Below are 16,565 nucleotides of genomic sequence, written 5' to 3' on the forward strand. Positions count from 1 at the left end.
TCCATCCATTGTGTATTATGCTTCAGTGCCAAATTTGCCAGGGGTTTCCCTGGCAGTGAGTGCCATCTACGGGGCACACCCAGCACCTCCTGCCTCCCCGAGAGGTGCCCCAAGAGACTTCTGCCAGGCAGGACCTGCTGCCCGGAGCTTTATCCCATCCTGCAGCCTCCAAACAGAATTAGGAGCCACAGTTTGCCAATGTGGAATTGGAAGCAGTGGGGTGTCCCTGCTTGGCGGGGTTTCACGGGATTTTGATTCCCTTCCACTCCTGCCTCTGTGACCATCTGTTTCCATCTGCCTCACTTCGGCTGACCACCAAAGCTGGTGAGGGAAAACCAGGGAGATGCACATTCCTGCCTGAGTTAGGGAGTCACTGAAACATTCTTTGAACGCTGCTGTTGCTGGGCTCTCGCTGCCCGTGTGACAGCTGCTGACAGGGCAGGGCCATGCACTGCTCCAGGGAGAGCCACCCAGAGCTGTAGGGAGAAGCAGGATTCCTTCAGAGGAGTGGCTGCAGGCCTTCTTCTGGCAAGGGGAGCACCTGTGAGAGGCTGAAGCCAGGATGCCTCACACCATCAGCGCTTTAAAGAAGCTCCTTTGCTGAGCAAAGAGCTCTCTCTCCTGGCTGCCACCAGTTTTCCTCTGCTCCTGGACCAGCTCCCTTGTCCCACCAGGGATTAAGGAAGGAGGAGGAGGTCCCGGTGCTCAACAGCAGGAGGTTGGGATGGTTGTTCCAGCATATGTCCCCGGGCAGGGAGAGAGCTCAGATTGGCCCTGGAATGTTGGTAGCACTGGGGTGGGAGCAGAGGGGCTGGAGGAGATCTGCAAGGCTCGGCACTGCGGGAATCACACGGTGCAAATGTCCTGTCCAAAAACCTGCCAGCTGTGGTGTGTGTGTGGCTGTAAATCCCTGCCTGATTCCTGCAGCAATTCCAGTTTGCTGAGCCTTGGGCAGCAGGGAGCCCTCGCAGCTGGTCCAAGCTCTCCAAGCCAGAGGGAAGGGACAAAAGGGACCTTTTCAGTAAAATTCCCCCTTCCTCCCCTCCACGGGACTTGGCCGGGAGCGTGCTATTGGCCTGTCCCAACAGAGCCACTTCACTGGGATCAGAAGGAAACCGCAATTGGATGGGTGGGTTTTATGAAAGCCGACATCTGTCTCCCCTCCCGGCCTCGCAAATCTGCCGGGCACAAACGTCTGTAGCAATGAGCTTAGCGTCAAAAGTCCCAGGGCAGTAACCTTCCCCTGCTCCTGCTCCCCTCCTTCACCGGCGGCAGCCAGAGCCTCCCGCCAGCCAGGGGCTTTAGCGTGATCCCCATCTGTCCATCCCACACATATTAACAGCCACTGCCCTGCTGCTGGGTTTGTAACTCGTGTTTTCCCGCAGAACAAGCAAGAGAGAATAAATAACAGTGGCCATCAGCAGCAGTGAGACCTCGCGACAAGAAACACAGAGCCGGCACTTCCAGAGGACTTCCCACCTTTCCGCAGTTTTCCCGCAGAGGGGAGACACCCAGCAGGATCCTGTACAGCGTGTCGGGGGCTCTCTGAGCCCGCCAGCATCAGCTGAGCTGCACCTCCAGCAGCGCTTCTCTCCCTCGCCCAGCGGTCCCTTCCCGCTCCCCCCACTTGTCCCACGGCTCCGTTCCCTTCCCGGCGCCGCCCCGCCGCCCCAGCCCTGCGGGTTCAGTGCGTGGGGAGGCACTGCTGGTGCCCCCAGGCCTGGCAGTGTCCCAGCTGCCAGGGCGCGGCTCCCAGCTCCCGCGGGCTGCCCGCGGCTCGCTGCTGGCCGGCGCCGCGGGGCGCGGGGTCCCGCCGGAGCAGCAGGCGCGGCCGGGCGCGGCGCGGTTCTCCCGCGGGCTCTCGTAGTGATGGAGCTGCCGCTGAGGGGAGAACGCGGCGCAGAGAGGGGACGGAGGGCGCCGTGTCCCTGCAGAAACGGGCTCCCAGGGCAGCTGGGGGCGGCCGCCCTTCGGCCCCGACTCCTGCGCAGGGAGCCCGGCCCGGGCGCGGCACTCGGAGTGGGCACAGGGCCAGCAGCAGCCGGCGCCGCGCAGGGACAGCGACAGAGCCGTGATCCTGTTGATGGCGCGCCGGAGGGTTGCGATTTTAGAAAGCCTTTTGCCTCCGAGGTCGTGCTTGAGGGCCAGCCGCAGGGCGTTGAAGGCTTGGTTGTAGTCCAGAATCCTCTTACGCTCTCTGACATTGGCAGCCATCCTCCTGGCCTTGGAGCGCACCGGCCTGCTCCTCTTCCTCACCTTCATCCCTTCCGTGTCCCCCGGGCTGGCGTCTGCTTCCCTGCCTTGGGAGACCCACAAACCCTGCCCGTAGCACGCCTGGGATGCGTTCCTCGCTTCCAGCTCCTCCTCGGAGCTGTCGGGCTCTGGGTCCCCTTTCCCCATGGCTGCTCCGGCCATGGCAGCAGGAGGGGGAGCGGGAGAGGAGCTGCTGTGACCCTGCCTCCTGGGAGGTGTGGGTGACACTCCTCCAGGGACAGGCAGCCGCCTCTAAAAACCTTCAGCAGGGCTCATCACGTGGCTGCCCCGACCCTCCTCACCTGCCGCAGGTGAGGCACAGGGAGAGGGCCCTGCCTGCCCCCTGCTCTGAGTGAGAGGCACCAGTGCTGGCTGCCCACACCTTCTGGTGGGATGCTCACAGGCCCCCGAGAAAAGCACCTCCATCAAGCACACGTTGTTTTAGTGGCTGCTGAGAATCCGGGCACTGCAGGAGTTCCCCCATGCTGCTCTGCCCTCTCCTCTGCTGGGCGAGCTGGTGGCTCACCCTGGGACAGTCATCCCAGGGCTCTCCGTGGTGCCCAGCGGGACATCACCACCCTGGCTCTTCCTTTCCCCTGCTCACGGGTCCTGAGCACCTCTGTTATTCCTCAGCTAAGGGAAACTGAAGCACGAAATGGTGCAATTACTGAGGAAAGCAGCAGGTCTTGTGCTTGGGTACAGGAGAAGACACAGTCCTGGTGAGCTGAGAGCATCCGTGGGGACAGGGGGAGGTAGGGCCTGAGCAGGAGCAGACCCCTGCAGGAATGTGCAGGGCTTGGCACGCCTCTGCCCTGCGGAGCAGGAAGCAGGAATGTGGCAGGGGGGATCGGGGCAGGTGATAAAAGAGCTAAAGTGCTACCTGCCTCCAGAGCCTTCCTGTCCCTTCCCAGCAGCCTGGGGGCAGAGCTGTCTGGGCCGGCGCTCCCGGGCCTGCCCGCCACTTAACTTGGGGAAGACGGTGCTGAAAGCAGCTCCTTGTTCCCTGCATCCCCGAGCCGGTGGGATGGGGGGCTGGCCAGGTGCAGCAGGTCCAGAGGCCATGGGCAGGGCCAGGTCCCCAACCTCCGAGCAGTTGGGGACAGCCACGTGTGTTTGCCCATCATCTCATTAGCCAGCAGTTGTTAAATGCCTTCCTGTGCAAAGAGCAATGCTTTGAAAAATGGTCCAGGAGTGGCTCTGACAAATTGTTGGGGTGTCTGGTGCAAAAGCAGAGCCCTGAGAGAACGTGCCCCTCCCTCCTTGATCCATCCCTTCCTATCTGATCATCCCAGCTCATGTTTGATCAATAGCCACAATTAGTGGGGAGTTATTCGTCTATTGCCCTTCTCCTCTCCTGGCTCTTTGAAGGTGGAGCTAATTTAGGTGCCTCTGCTCCAGGAACCCAATAAATCAGGAGCCAGGGCCTCAGGGACAGGGGAGGATGAGGCAGCAGCACTTCAAAGGCAGGTGAAGCTTGCAAATGTCTTTGAGCACTCACCTGTGCTCACTATGACCCCCTTGTTCTCCCCAGCATCCCTGTCACCTCCCAGTCTTTGTCTGCCAGGAATGGAGGCTCCCCAACCACTGATTTACCCGGCAAGCTCAGCTCAGGAGCCAGGGAGGGTCTTTGAATGCCAGCAGGACATAGAAGTCAGACCCACCTAGAGCCTGTCTAAGCCCAGCTAAGCAGGACAGATCCCTGCCATGGGGGTTTTTTTGCTGGTGCTGGAGGTCAGGAGGTGCAGTCCAGAGCAGACACGGGGGTGGCTGAGCTTGGGCAGGGGCAGCAGTCCTGAAGCTGTCCCCATCCCACCCACAGCCCCTGGGAGATCCTTGGGAAGCTCTGCCGGGGCTCCTGGGTCTCTGGGCAGCCCTGGCTGCAGGGCTGCAGCCCCAGCTCTCGGAAGAAGGCAAGGCCAGACCATAAATCACGGGGCACCTGTAATTAGCACATCCCGCTGGGCCATCCCCACCTCGTCCTGGGCGCTTCCGACCGAGGTGCCCATTACAGGTTGGGAGGTCAGCAGGAACGCCCACCCAGGCCCTGCTCCCCCAGGCCCTGCTGATTTATCACCGTGTGCTGGAGAGATTTATGGGCTGAGATGGGGAGCCAGGAACGTGTTGTGGGGCTCTGCTGGGCCCGTCTGCCTGACAGATGATGAAAGAGCCGTAATTATCTGTCGCCACACATCTATCAGGCCATTCATGGCACTCTCCAGCCTCCAAGAAGGGGTTTGGCCCTCAGGGACTCCCCAGCTCCCAGCCTGTGTCACTCTGGGCTGGAGCACTGCTGGGTGCTGGGTACCTGCGTGTTGTCACAGCTCTCATGGTGTGTTTTGGGTGTGCACCCCTAACACTGCTGCTGAGCCAGCCCTCAGCTCCTGCAAAGAGCCCTGGCCTGGCTGCCACATCCATCCAGCACCCCCAAGCTGCCGATGCTTCCAGGTGAAACCTGCTGGAGCCATCGGGGAGCACAGCCCTCGCTGGAGGGCAAACCCTGATGGAGTGAAGAGGCAGCTGGGGGGGCTGCCCAGCTCCTGGCACTGTCCCAGCACCATCCATCCTCCTTGGCAAGGCTGCACCAAGAGGCATGGATGTGCCAGAGCAAAGCAAGGGAAGGATGAGAGCCGGGACAGGCGTGCAGGGAGGTGCCCGTTCCTGGTGACAGGGGAAGGAGGAGGCGGCTGTTGCGACACTACCTGGGCCCGCAGGTAAATAAATAGGGTGCTTTGTTCCTGGGTAAATAATTAGGGTGCTTTGTTCCTGCTGGGGCACGGCCAGGTGGCACGAGGGACACGGGCTGGTGAGTCATCCATGCCCAGCCACTCTGCAGGGCACAGGAAGAGGCAGGGAGGGGCACTGAGAGGCCTGGAGGCACCTGTGGGTGAGATCCCTGCTCCAGTACCTCGCAAAGCACCAGGGAACAGCCCTGCCCTGGCACAGGTTGGAAAGCCACATCCTGTGGAGTGGGAGAGAGCCACGGGCACGTGATTAAACACAGCACATGTGGCAGGCAGTGGGCAAAAGCCTTACTTGGGCCTTCACAGAATCCCAAAGTCACTCCATGTGGAAAAGCCCTCTAACTGAATCCAAACGTTAACCCAGCACTGCCTTGTTACCACCAAACCACCAAATGCCACATCCATGTTTTTTTAACATTTCCATCACTTTCCTGAGCAGCCTCTTCCAAAGTCTGACCATCCTTTCAGTGAAGACACTTTTCCTAAGACCCAATTTAAGCCTTGAGGCCATTTCCTCTTGTCCTGTCCCTTGCTCCTTGGGAGTAGAGACAAACCCCCACCAGGAGTGTGTCAAGAACCCTTTCAGGGAGTTGTAGGCCTTCGTTGCCCACCACAGGAACCTGTGCCTGCCGCTCCATGTGCCAGGAATGGCTCATCCATCCTGAGACCAACAGGGCTGCCAGACTTTCACCGGCCAGAGGATGAGGATGGGACACACAGAGCTCTGCAGTGAAGGCCTGGGCACGTAGCAGATGGTGAAGGCACAGGAGCCACCCCACCACACGGGAGCCTTTAAGGCTCACTTGTTCCTAGCTCGGGGAATTCCCAGAGCACCTGAGATGCATTCTGGCATTAGTTATCACATTGTTACCGCCCTGAGCTGCACGCACCTGGTATTCCCTTACCCACATCCCCGTGCCCGCAGCTCCTCGGGGAGACCCGGGGAGGGCAGTGGGAGTCTGTGAGCTGCAGGAGCGCAGCACCCGCACCCCGCTGGTGTCCCCATCCTGTCCAGTCCCATCCCATCCCATCCCGTCCCATCCCATCCCGTCCCATCCCACCCCGTCCCATCCCATCCCGTCCCGTCCCGTCCCGTCCCGTCCCGTCCCGTCCCGCCGCGGGCCGCAGCCGGGGCCGAGCCGGGGGGCGGTGGCAGCGCTGCCCCCGCCCCGGCGGGGCCGTGCCGTGCCGAGCCGAGGCGGGGCGGGCCGGGGGCGGGCACCGACGTCAGGCCCCGCGGCGGCGGCGGCGGGGGGCGGAAGGCGGCGGTGCCGGGGCCGGGGGGAAGCCCGGCTCTGGGGCGGGGGATGGCGGCGGGCGAGGCGGCCCGGGCGGACTTCGCGCGGCACTGGCAGGCGCAGTTCCCGGGGGAGCCGGCGCCCCGCATGGAGCTGGGCTCGGTGCGGGCCATGGAGCGGGAGCTGGAGCGCTGCCGCCGCCACCTGCGCCGCCTGCAGCGGGCGCTGGCCGAGGAGCGCTTCAAGGTGGGCTACCTGGAGGCGATGCTGGCCCGGGCCCCGCCGCCGCCCGCCGCCCCCCGCCCCGCCGGCAGCTCCCCGGAGGGCGGCAGCGCCGGCAGCTCGGACGCGGAGGACGCTTCCTCGGCAGGTGGGTGAGGGGGAGCCGTCCCCACCCCGCGCCCCATAAACGAGGGTGTCCCAGCCCCTGCGCCGCCCGGTCGAGGCATCGGCCGCCCGGTCGAATTGCACGGCCGAGGGCATCCCCGGTCCTGCGCTCCCGTGCCGTGCCTCGGGTAAAGGCGGTCCCAAGCCCCATCCGTGCCTCACTCGTGGCTGTGACTCGGCATGGGAGCCCCAGCGTGTGCCCAGCACGCAGCCGGGAGCGGAACGTGGTAGAGAATGCCCAAACTCCTTTTGCCATGCCCAACAAACAGCTAATGCCACCCCAGCCCTTGTGCGGTCCCCCACCAACCACTGAGGTCACCCCAAGGGCCTGTCTCCTCCCTGTCCCATTCCCAGGGACATGCCATGCCAAGGCCCCATCGCTGGGTGTGGAGGAGGGAGGGTGGCTGGCCGGTCCCCTGGCTCTCGGTGATGGGCCAGTGGCCCACGAGCCACTCGTGACTCTGCACAGGAGTCACTTCCTCCCGGCGTGACCTGGCTCTCGGGAACACCTCTGCTCAAGGTGACACCCTGTGACCTCCTGCGGGGAAGTCCTGGAGGCTCTAAAGCAGAAGCGTGCCGGGCTGGTGACACGTCCCGGGGCGTTTTTCTAGGTGGATTGAGGACAGTGGTATTTCGCAAGTGCCTGGCTGTGTGGTGGCACTGAAGGCACAGCCAGCTAGCGCTGTCAGCCGTCACACTGTCCTACTTCCAGTGGCCTGGAAGTTGTTATTGCATCAGCATTAAACTCGGTTCAAACCCAGTCCTGGCAACTAGGGAATGTCACTTTTAATGCTGCTAATTCCACAGCTGACTTGAGTTAATTTTGTTCTTGCTCGATTGTCTGGGGTGGTGGTTTCCCCCAAGGCTGTATCGTGCTGGTTTAAGATTGCCTGGAGAGCAAGTGCTCTGATGTCAAATTATGCTTAATATTTAGTTCATTTATATTTATTGCATTAGTCTGCAGTGCTGGAGGAAGTTTCCACTTCACCTTCCTGAGCTGCCTGGAGGTGAAATGTCCAAAGTACATGGCTGCTCTCAGGGTTGTCACCGTGCTGTGCCAGGCTGCATGTGTGAGTGTTTGTCCTGCTCTCCAGTCGGCCGTGGGAGCCTGTGCCCAGCCCAGGAACAGGGACATTGGGAATGCTGCCTTCAAAGGGCTGCTCCAAGCCCCTCTCCAGGCACGGGCTGTGGTTCTTGGAGAGCTGCTCTGTGGCTGAAATGGCTGGAGTGCATCAGAGAGATCAAACACAAACCCTTCTGATTTACACTCAGACCTGTGTTTTGTTTATGTCTGGGTTTTGCTCCTGGATGTTTCCAAAACCAGGATGGTGCAAGGCTGCTCTCAGCTTGGTGGGTGATGTTAAAGGGGCTTTCCTGAAGCACAGCACAAGCCCCTGAGGGTCCTGGCTTCGTAACTTGGAGGGGTGCAGCCCCGCACCAACCTTTGCAGCTGCTGGGGGTGAGTCTTTTGGCAAGACTTTGAAGTCCAAGGTTGCATCAGGTGTTGTTGATTGTGGCCTCTTCCTCCTCCCCTAAATGGGTCTTTCTCAGGGTCAGCAGCTCCAGCTGACCAGAGGAGGAAGCATCCCCTCTGCTGCCTGGCTCCTTGCCCTGTGACAGGGCTGGGCTCTGCACGGAGGGCTGGGCTCAGCCCTCCCCAGCCTTGTCCCGAGCCTGTCCTGAGCCTTTCCCAGGCATCAGCATTTTCTTTGTGGGTGTTATAAGGGCTCCTCTATGCATTGACTGGGCTGACGTTTAAGAGAAGAATTTGAGAGTGCAGTAAGAGGTGTGAGCTCGTTGCCTGGATCCCCCTTTCACGGTCAGCTGGTTAACCCAGTGCTCCTGTTGTTTTCTTCTCACTTCTCTGTTTCAGATGCAATTGAAAATTCATGATTGTGGTGCTGTTTGCTTTTCCTGCCAGCATTCTGGTGGTGTGTAACCTGGTTAGTGCTGCTTTGCCTGGGTCCTTCAGTATTTTAATGTGAATTTTGAAGCTTAATGCTGCTGTGACTGTGGCTGAATGCAGTCAGTCCCTAGCTGTATCAACCTTGGGAAGCACCCTCTGGACAGCAAGTGGAGGAGTGTTGAATATCTTCTTTATGGGAATTACCAGGGAAACACAGTGTTTTCCTTTAAGTAGCTTGTGATTAATCTGATTTAAAGGGAGGAAATCTGCAAGATGCCCGTCTGCGGCTATCGCACGAGAGCGGCGCGTGTGACAGCCAGATACACGATCCTGGCATCTGAGATAACGCCTGTGCCAGCTCTCCTGGGACCAACAAAATCTGAGCGTCAGCGAGCAGATGGCTCAAAATGAAGCATGGAAAGGACTGAAATTCCCCTCATCTTGGCCGTCACCTGTCCCTGTGGCTAAACACACAGCTGGCCTCGCAGCTGAGTGTGTGCCGGGCTGCAGCGACGCTCGGGCTGGGAGCTGCTTCCATCTCCTGTTTGCCACAGAAAGGATGCAGTGCTGTAGGTTGGTGCCAGCCTGGAGAGGCTGAGCTGAGCAGGAGATGGTGCTGCTGGCCAGGAGGAGGATGAGGTGATGCTCAGTGGGGATGTTTTGTGCCCAGCAGCCAGGTAGCGCAGAGGTGGAGGCAACTCGGTGCTGGGTTTCCTCGCTTTGTCCTTGGGAAGCAGAGAAAGAGGCTGGCTTTGCCGTGGAGCTGAAGCTCCTCTGGAAGGCTGTGGGGTTTGGGAGCCCCTGAACTGCCCTGTGCAGCACCCTGTACCCCAGAAATGTGAGCTCTGGGGTGGGGAGCGCTGGCATAGCTGGGATAGTCCATGATGGCGTGAGCTGGTGGGTCTGGTTACGGCAGGATGCTGCGGCTGTGGGATGTGCTGTGAGTGAATCCCCAGCCCTCTGTTTAGCTGGAATTACAGTTTCTCTCAAGGAAAGATTCTGGAGTCACGTGGGCTCTTCTCCCTGCTCTGCTGCACTGCCTTCTCTGGTACCTTGGGAATGGGAAGGGAGCTACCAGCAGCAGCAGGGTTCTGCCTCGGAGGATGGTGAGCACAGAAAGGCAGTGGTGAAATGGTCAGGGCTGAAATGGAGAAGGGACCCTGGGGCATCTGGAGTTCCTGGGGCATTGGCCATCTCACCCCTGCGTGCTCAGATGAAGGCTGGATTGGCATGGATGTCATGCTGGGGGATGCATGTCATGCTCCTGACATGATCTGGGTAAAAACAGGGCTTGTTCTTGTTACTCCATCCCTGCTTTCAGTTTGTGCTGCTGCTGCAAAAGTGGCACCTCTGTCTGTCCCAGAAAAACTCCCTGCAGCTATGGAGGGGCAGCTCTGTCCTCCTGTCCCAAGCTGCACTTAGCCCCTGCTTGTTCCTCGTCCCTTTCTTGGAATATTCTGCAGAAGCAGAAGGGAAAATAGTGAGCAAAGTCCAGGCTTTTTCCTGGTGCATCTCTTTCTGCCTGGGGCAGGTCATGGTGTGCAGGAGGGGGAGGAATGCTGATTCCACAGCCCAAGGAAGGTGAAATATTGCATGGTCTGTGCATCCTTCTCCCCTCCTCTAGCACATGGATGGGATCTTGGCACCAAAGCAGGGAGGTGCAGTGGGAGCAGTTGTGTCTCCCCCAAGAGCCCATCTACCACCTCTGTGTCCTTGTATTTAGTTTCCAAATTGTGACTTTGTTATATTTCCCCACTGTTAGAAAGTGCTTGTTTGGCTCTGAAGAGGCTGGAAGTTCCTCCTCTGGCCAGGGCAGGCCAGGCAGAGTCTCAGTGTTTAATTTTAACTGTTCAGGCAAGGACAAAACCACAGTGTGTGTGTGTGTGTGTGTGTGTGTGTGTGTGTGTGTGTGTGCCTGCCTGCTGGGGACCTTTGAACTGCCTCCATCTGCTCTGGGGCCCAACAGCATTTGGGGAGGTGATTTCTCTCCACAAACCCCCCTGATGGCAATTGTGACAGCAGCCCCTGAGTGATGGCAGGCTGCTTCCTCACAGAGTGATGCTGCCTGAGATGGGGACTGCAGGGTTAACTCTGGAACAGGTTGTCACTGTTAAAGATCATAAATAATGTAAAGTTTATGAGGCTGAAAAGCCTTTGAGTAGAAGAGTTGAAGTTTAAAGCTTTAAGTGAGAGCAGTAAGTGCTGCTTGTTGGGTTTGCCCTGTGGTGGGCAAATAGTAAAGGGCTGCAAGAACAGAGGGGAAACCTGTGATCAGCTCTGCCTGTGGGCACCACCGTGGCAGCAGCTGCATCTTCTGGGTTGGGGAGCAGCCCTTCCAGGTGCCAGAGCCCTGCAGAGAAGCAGGATGGGTGCACAGAGGGCTGGGAGTCCCTGTCAATCCCACTGGGCAGGGGTACTCTCCTGGCTTTAGAGAGAGGGTGCTGCTCTCATTAGCACGGAGATGCCAACATCCCTCCTGGAGGAGGCAGGTCTGGATGCAGATGTGTTCTGTCAGCTGGGCACAGTCTCACTGACTGGGTTTTGGTCCCCAGAATTTGGGGCAGAGCTGATGTTGAGCTCGGCAGCATTCAGGGCTGGGCAGTGGTGCTGGGGATGGAGTTTGCCCTTTGGTGCCACGGGCTGTGCCCACCATGGGGACGAGCACGGAGCTGGCCCCCAGGCTCTCAGTGGTGGGTGATCAGTAGCCCCAGGTAGAAGTAATGGCAGCAGCAGGGCAGGCAAGAAATCCTCATTAGGTGTCTGGATAGAGCCAGAAGTGCCCTGCGGGGCTTGAATACATTTGCATTGTAAAGCTATTGAAATCTGGTTGGGGTTTGTTTTCTTTCTGTTTCCCTGGGAAGACACTTCTGTGCAGCGGGGCTCTTTGTTCCTCGGGTTCCTCCTCCCCTCCTGCCCACGTTGGGATCCCAGTGGATGGCTCTGCTCTGTCTTCTGCTGGCTGCTGTCTGCAGCAGTGATCACAGGAGAAGCTTTGCTCTGTGCTGGCAGGGAGTTCATATTCTCTTGGGTTAGAGAAAGGAGCCTGGGCTGGCCAGGGCAGCTCACTCAGTGCCCATCCATCCCAGAAAGTGGCACCTGTGCCCCCTTGGTTTGTGGCATTGCTGGATTTTCCTCCCACTGAGGTCACCTGGAGCAGTGGCCGGGAGCCAGCCCGAGGGAACACACAGAACTCACCCCATCCCCAAGAGACATCTTTGATCTTGGCTCTCCCAGCCCAAATGACTTGATCAGTGTTTGCTGAGCAGGATAACTGGCGTGTGTGGATCAGTAGCAGCAGCACTGCTTGGCTCCCTTGGCTGTAGCCAGAGCAGAGCCTGGCCAGCCTAAGCAGAATCCCAGAGGACTCCTGCAGATCTGTCTCCAGATAAGTCCCAGCTGTAAAGTTCAGGGATTGTTTGAGGATCTGGCAGATAGGGAGACCTTTGTGCTGGGAAGGGGCTTTCTGCCATGGACAGTTTTTGTTCCATGGGTGATTTTTGTTGTGAGGCTGTGAACCAACACCTCCTCCTCCTCCTCCACAGCTCCTGTGCTGGGAAGCAAACCTGGCCCAGCCCTTCACCTGAAGTCAAATGTTTTTTCTGACCAGCCACCACCTTTCATTCCTTCTCCATCTGGTATTTTGAGAGGCCAGAGGCAGTGCTGCTGTGGCTGGGTCTCTGCCCTTCTCCTCACACTTGCTTGGCTCTGGCACCCTGCCTGGCACTGCCCTGAGGGCAGGATGTTTCAAGTGACCTCTCTGTTCCCCAGGCACCTCTCAGCTGTGCCCCAGTGAGTGCAGCTTGGGGCTGATGCAGCACAGACCTCAGGGTTTCAATTCCACTGGGAAGTGGTACTGGAAGAGAAGTTTAGTGCTGGACTGAGGGCCTGCAGTGCCCTCAGGCAGGGAGGCTGGAAACATTTTCATTTATTCCTCTCTTCCCTCTCTGCAACCTCTGGCAAGGGGAGAGAAGGGGACAGCTGCTGCTCTGCACCAGCAAGGGTGAGCCTGGACCTCCTGAGAGCCCAGCAGAGCAGGCACTGGTGGAGCTGGGGGAGCCAGGCATCTCTGGCATCTCCCACCTCAGCCCCATTCTCTGCAGCCCTGGCAAAGGTTTTCCTTCTCCCAAACCAAACCACTCTGGCTTCTCTTCCAGTCCTTATCTTTAGCAACTTGCATGGTACTCCCCAACCTCGCTCTCCCATTCCACTCTTCCTGTAGGAAAACACCCCCAGTGTTGGAGGTGCAGGTGGCTCTGGAGCTGCTCTCTGGTTGCTGGCAGTCCTGGGTGCCCAGCAGCAGTCCTGGGTGCCCAGCAGCAGTCCTGGGTGCCCACCAGCAGTCCTGGGTGCCCACCAGCAGCCCTGGGTGCCCACCACCAGCCCCTACCCAGCTCTGGGCAAGCGCTGGGGCTCCTGCAGCTCCTGTGGCTGTGACTGGAGGACTCTTGCACAAGAGCCCAGAAATAGCGATGCGTGGGCTGGCGGGCAGGGGCTGGGCAGATGCCAGGCAGACAGCCAGACACCAGGCAGGCTGTGCAGGGCTGGCTGCTGCTGGGGAGGAATGGTGGAGCTCAGCTCCCAGCTCTTGCCGCAGGGATGCTCCCAGCTGGAGCTGGGGGTGGTTGGCGGGGGTTGAGAAGATGGTTGGCAGCATCTCCTCACCCAGGACTGGTCTCTGCCACCGAGGGCTGATGGGTGCCAGGGTGGGGGTGGGTGCTCCCCCAGGGAGAGGAGGAAGGTTCAGCTGCTTTGCAGGTTTTGAGGTTTTGTTGTTGATGTTTTTGCAAAGGTGAAAAGAATATGAAAACCAAACTAAAAATGCCACCCAGGAGTTTGGTGGAGCTGGTTGGTGTGGGCTGTGCAAGGCCACCTGCCTGGGTTAGTGGTGCAGCACAGGGTGGCCCTGGCTTGACCTTCCCAGGACATTTGCCCAGCTGGGTGGCACTTGCCTGCCTGGTCCTCCTGGCCATGGCACTGCCAGGACCTGCTGTGTGATGTCAGGCTGGGGGTGGCCAGCCTGGGAAGGGCTCCAGGAGGTCTGGCAGCTCATCCAAATGCCCAGCTCATGGCCTGTGTTGGATAAAGAAGCAGATGTGCAAAGGGGACATGGAGAGGCTGATGCTGTGGGCGTGAGTGGCCAGGAAGTGTGTCTGGCTGAGGGAAATATGTGGAAAATCCCTGTATGCAGGGAGCTGTGCGTGGAAAACCAGCTGCCTGCTGCCCCTGCAGCTCTGCAGCCGTGGTGCTGAGGATGAGCAGCTGCATCTTGTGCTGGTGCTGGTGCTGCTGCAGGGCTCCCCGGGGCATCAGCGGACTGTGGTTTCCTGCCATGAACAGGGTTGATGCTCTCAGCTGAACCACTGTCACCTTCCTGGCTGGGCTTTGGGCTCTGTGGGGTGCAGAGTGTGGAGGAAACTCTCCATCCATTAAGGGACAAAGTGAGGACATGCTCAGCTTGAGCCAGAGCGGAGTGAATGGGGGAGTCGGTGAGGGACGGACAGCAGCAAAGGCTGTCACATCGTGGCCACCCTTGGGCACTGCCTGTGCTGATGTCTCAGGGACAAAGGCAGTCTCAGCTCCCCAGGGTACCTGGGATGGGGCAGGGGAAGGTGGGGAATGGCAGCTGTAGGGCTGCACCCTGTGCCCCTGACTCAGCACCCTGACTCACAGCCCGTGGGTGCAGGAGGCTCTGGATGTCCTTGTCATGCCAGGGCTGGCTGCAGCCCCCAGGCAGGCACGGCTGTGCTGGGGACAGCAGTGGCTCCTCATCCTGGATGCCAGGTGCCAATGGCTCCCTGTGCTGCAGCCATGCCCAACCACAGCTCTGGCATTGCCGTGTTCCCCCAGAATGCTGCATCCAAGCCTGTCGTGGACAACCCTGGCAGTGGCAATCAGGTGGTGGCAGTGCCCTGGCAGGGTCTCCTCAGGTCTCCCACCAGTGTCTTGGCACTTCACGCTCCACCTTCCCCGTGTGCCCAGCAGAGCATTTCCCTCCTGCCCGGCTCCCATCTGGCTGCAGTGCCCAGTCCAGGCCCGTGCCCACCCCGAGCCCCGCGGGCAGGACGCGGCCGAGGGCGCTGCCAGGGATGGTGCCCGCGCTGCTGGGACAGCCTGAACCAGGGCACTCTTTGCACTTGAACGCTTGGCTGGCGCCCTGACATATTGGGGTTGATGACTCTGGCACTCTGTATTTCCTTTGGCTACATGCAGCTGGGGAGGGCGGTTTAACCCCTGCCTGCCCACGTCCTGCTCTGCCAGCCCTGCCACTTGTGCGGGGCAGGGCTGCTCCCGGCTCCTGCAGGCCCTGGCTCCCAGAACCAGGAGGAGCAGGGCTGGGAGCAGCCTGTGTCCTTCAGCCTTGAGGGGCTGGGGAAGTTTTGCTGTGAGGTAGGCACAGCAAGGAGGTGAGACTGGTGGAAGGGGTGATGGAGCCAGCTCCCCCTATTCCCCCCCGCTCTCCTTGGGGTGGCCGGGGGGGCAGCCGCACATGCTGCTGTGCCACCACCATCCCCTCCTCGTCCTCCTCCTCCTCCTCGCCGGTGCCCAGACCCCTGCGGAGGGTCGGCGTGGCTGCGTGCGGGGGGACGCTGAGCTCGGCTCCCCCCGGCGAGGCAGGGGCGGGAGGCGGGACGCGCTGCCATTGCCGGGCGGCACCTCCTTCGCTGGGTACCCTTGGCAGAGGCGCGGCGTGTGCCCGGGCAGGCGGCCGTGTCCGGCTCTGCCATCCAGCCCCCGCCTGGGCCGCGGCCCCCGCCTCCCGCCCGCGCCCGCCGCCTTTGTTGTGAGATGCGAGCGGGCTGAGCGCCGGCACAGCCCTCCGAGCATGGAGCCGCTGAGCCACCGCGGCCTGCCTCGCCTCTCCTGGATCGACACCCTCTACAGCAGTACGTGGCCTGGGCTGGCGGGGGGGCGAGGGGGGCGAGGGGCTGGCTCGCCCCTACCTGTTGTGTAACGCTGCGTCGCGCCGGGCAGGGATGCTGTGCCGGGCAGGGATGCTGTGCCGGGCAGGGATGCTGTGCCCGGCAGCCCGGGCTGGGCGTCCCTGGCGGAGCCGAGCCGGGGCAGGGGGCTGGCGGTGCTGGCAGGGGGTTGTGCTCCCCACCGTGAGCATCCCGCGTGTCCTGGTGGGCACTCCGGCATCCCCCGGCTCTGGGGACCCGCTGCCCGCTCCGGGAGCTGCGTGGGCCGGGTGGGTGGCGGTGGCCCCAGCGCGGGGGGCTGGCTGGGGCTGGAGCAGATCGTTCCCGCGGGGGGCTTTGGGGATGGGGATGGGTTTTGGCCCCCGGTGCCATCGCCGTCCCTGCGCGGCGGTGGGAGGACGCCTCTCCCTGCCTCCCCGCCTGCCTCAGCCGCGATGCTGGCAGCGAGCTCCAGGCGCGGTGCCGGTGCTGTGGCAACGCGGTGTCGGTACCGGGGGCTGGCGGCCGGCGGGGCCGGGGGCGTCCTGCAGCAGCCTGGGGGTGCGAACCCCCCGATGCCACGGACGGGCGGCAGGGAGGAGCGAGCCCCGGAGCCGGGCCGGTCCTGGTCTCATGGCAGATGTCTCAGACGTGGCCAGGGGACGTGGGGGCTCGGTCACAGGGTCCCCGGTGTTATTTGGGGGCAGCGTTGAGCTGTGTGGGATCCCGGGGTGGGGTTTGGGGTGCAGTGTTGAGCTCGGAGCCTGGTGCTGGTGGGGCAGAGGTTTGGCACGGGTGCGTGGGAAGGTGGGATGCTCCGGAGCATGCTCCAGGCATGGATCTGGCATCTGCCATGCCCTAGAGGGAGCAGGGGCCGCCAAGGGTCGCGTTGTGTAGGGCTGAGCCCCCTCCCCAAGTTTTCCAGCCCAAAGCCTCTGATGTCCACAGCCAGAGGCCACATCCAGCAGCAGCAGCCCCGGGGGCTGGGGTGGCTGTGCAGGCGTTTGGGCTGGAGCCCAGGGGGCCACATCCAGCCCCAGCCTCTGCACCCTTCTTCCCAAGCACGGCATCTCTGCAAAACCGTGCTCTGCCATCCCAAATCCTGCTCCACCTGCCCTGCCCAGGGCATGGGGGAGGCTGC

General features: G+C 61.0%; 2 protein-coding genes across 4 annotated transcripts in view; one reads left to right on the forward strand and one right to left on the reverse strand.

Moving 5' to 3' along the window:
* Positions 1 to 1,630: 1,630 nt before the first annotated feature.
* Positions 1,631 to 2,434, reverse strand: BHLHA9 (basic helix-loop-helix family member a9). The gene is given in 2 exon segments (XM_077787625.1): positions 1,631 to 1,794; positions 1,797 to 2,434. Coding segments are annotated over 2 exon segments (729 nt in total). The 5' UTR covers positions 2,416 to 2,434; the 3' UTR covers positions 1,631 to 1,684.
* Positions 2,435 to 6,516: 4,082 nt separating this feature from the next.
* The window catches only part of ABR (ABR activator of RhoGEF and GTPase), a 37,886-nt gene continuing 27,837 nt past the window's right edge, over positions 6,517 to 16,565 (forward strand). The window contains exon 1 of one of the 3 annotated variants that reach the window (XM_021524951.2): positions 6,517 to 6,602. Coding sequence is in view for 2 of the 3 variants with exons in the window: in XM_031506484.2 (XP_031362344.2) it covers positions 15,349 to 15,409 (61 nt within the window). In the remaining variant the exon portion in view is untranslated. Of the gene's footprint in view, positions 6,603 to 15,271; positions 15,410 to 16,565 lie in introns of those variants that run through there. The other 2 variants (XM_031506484.2, XM_021524950.3) reach the window with 2 other exon arrangements.

The sequence above is a fragment of the Lonchura striata genome, chromosome 20 (genome assembly GCF_046129695.1).
Source record: "Lonchura striata isolate bLonStr1 chromosome 20, bLonStr1.mat, whole genome shotgun sequence".
NCBI lineage: Eukaryota > Metazoa > Chordata > Aves > Passeriformes > Estrildidae > Lonchura > Lonchura striata.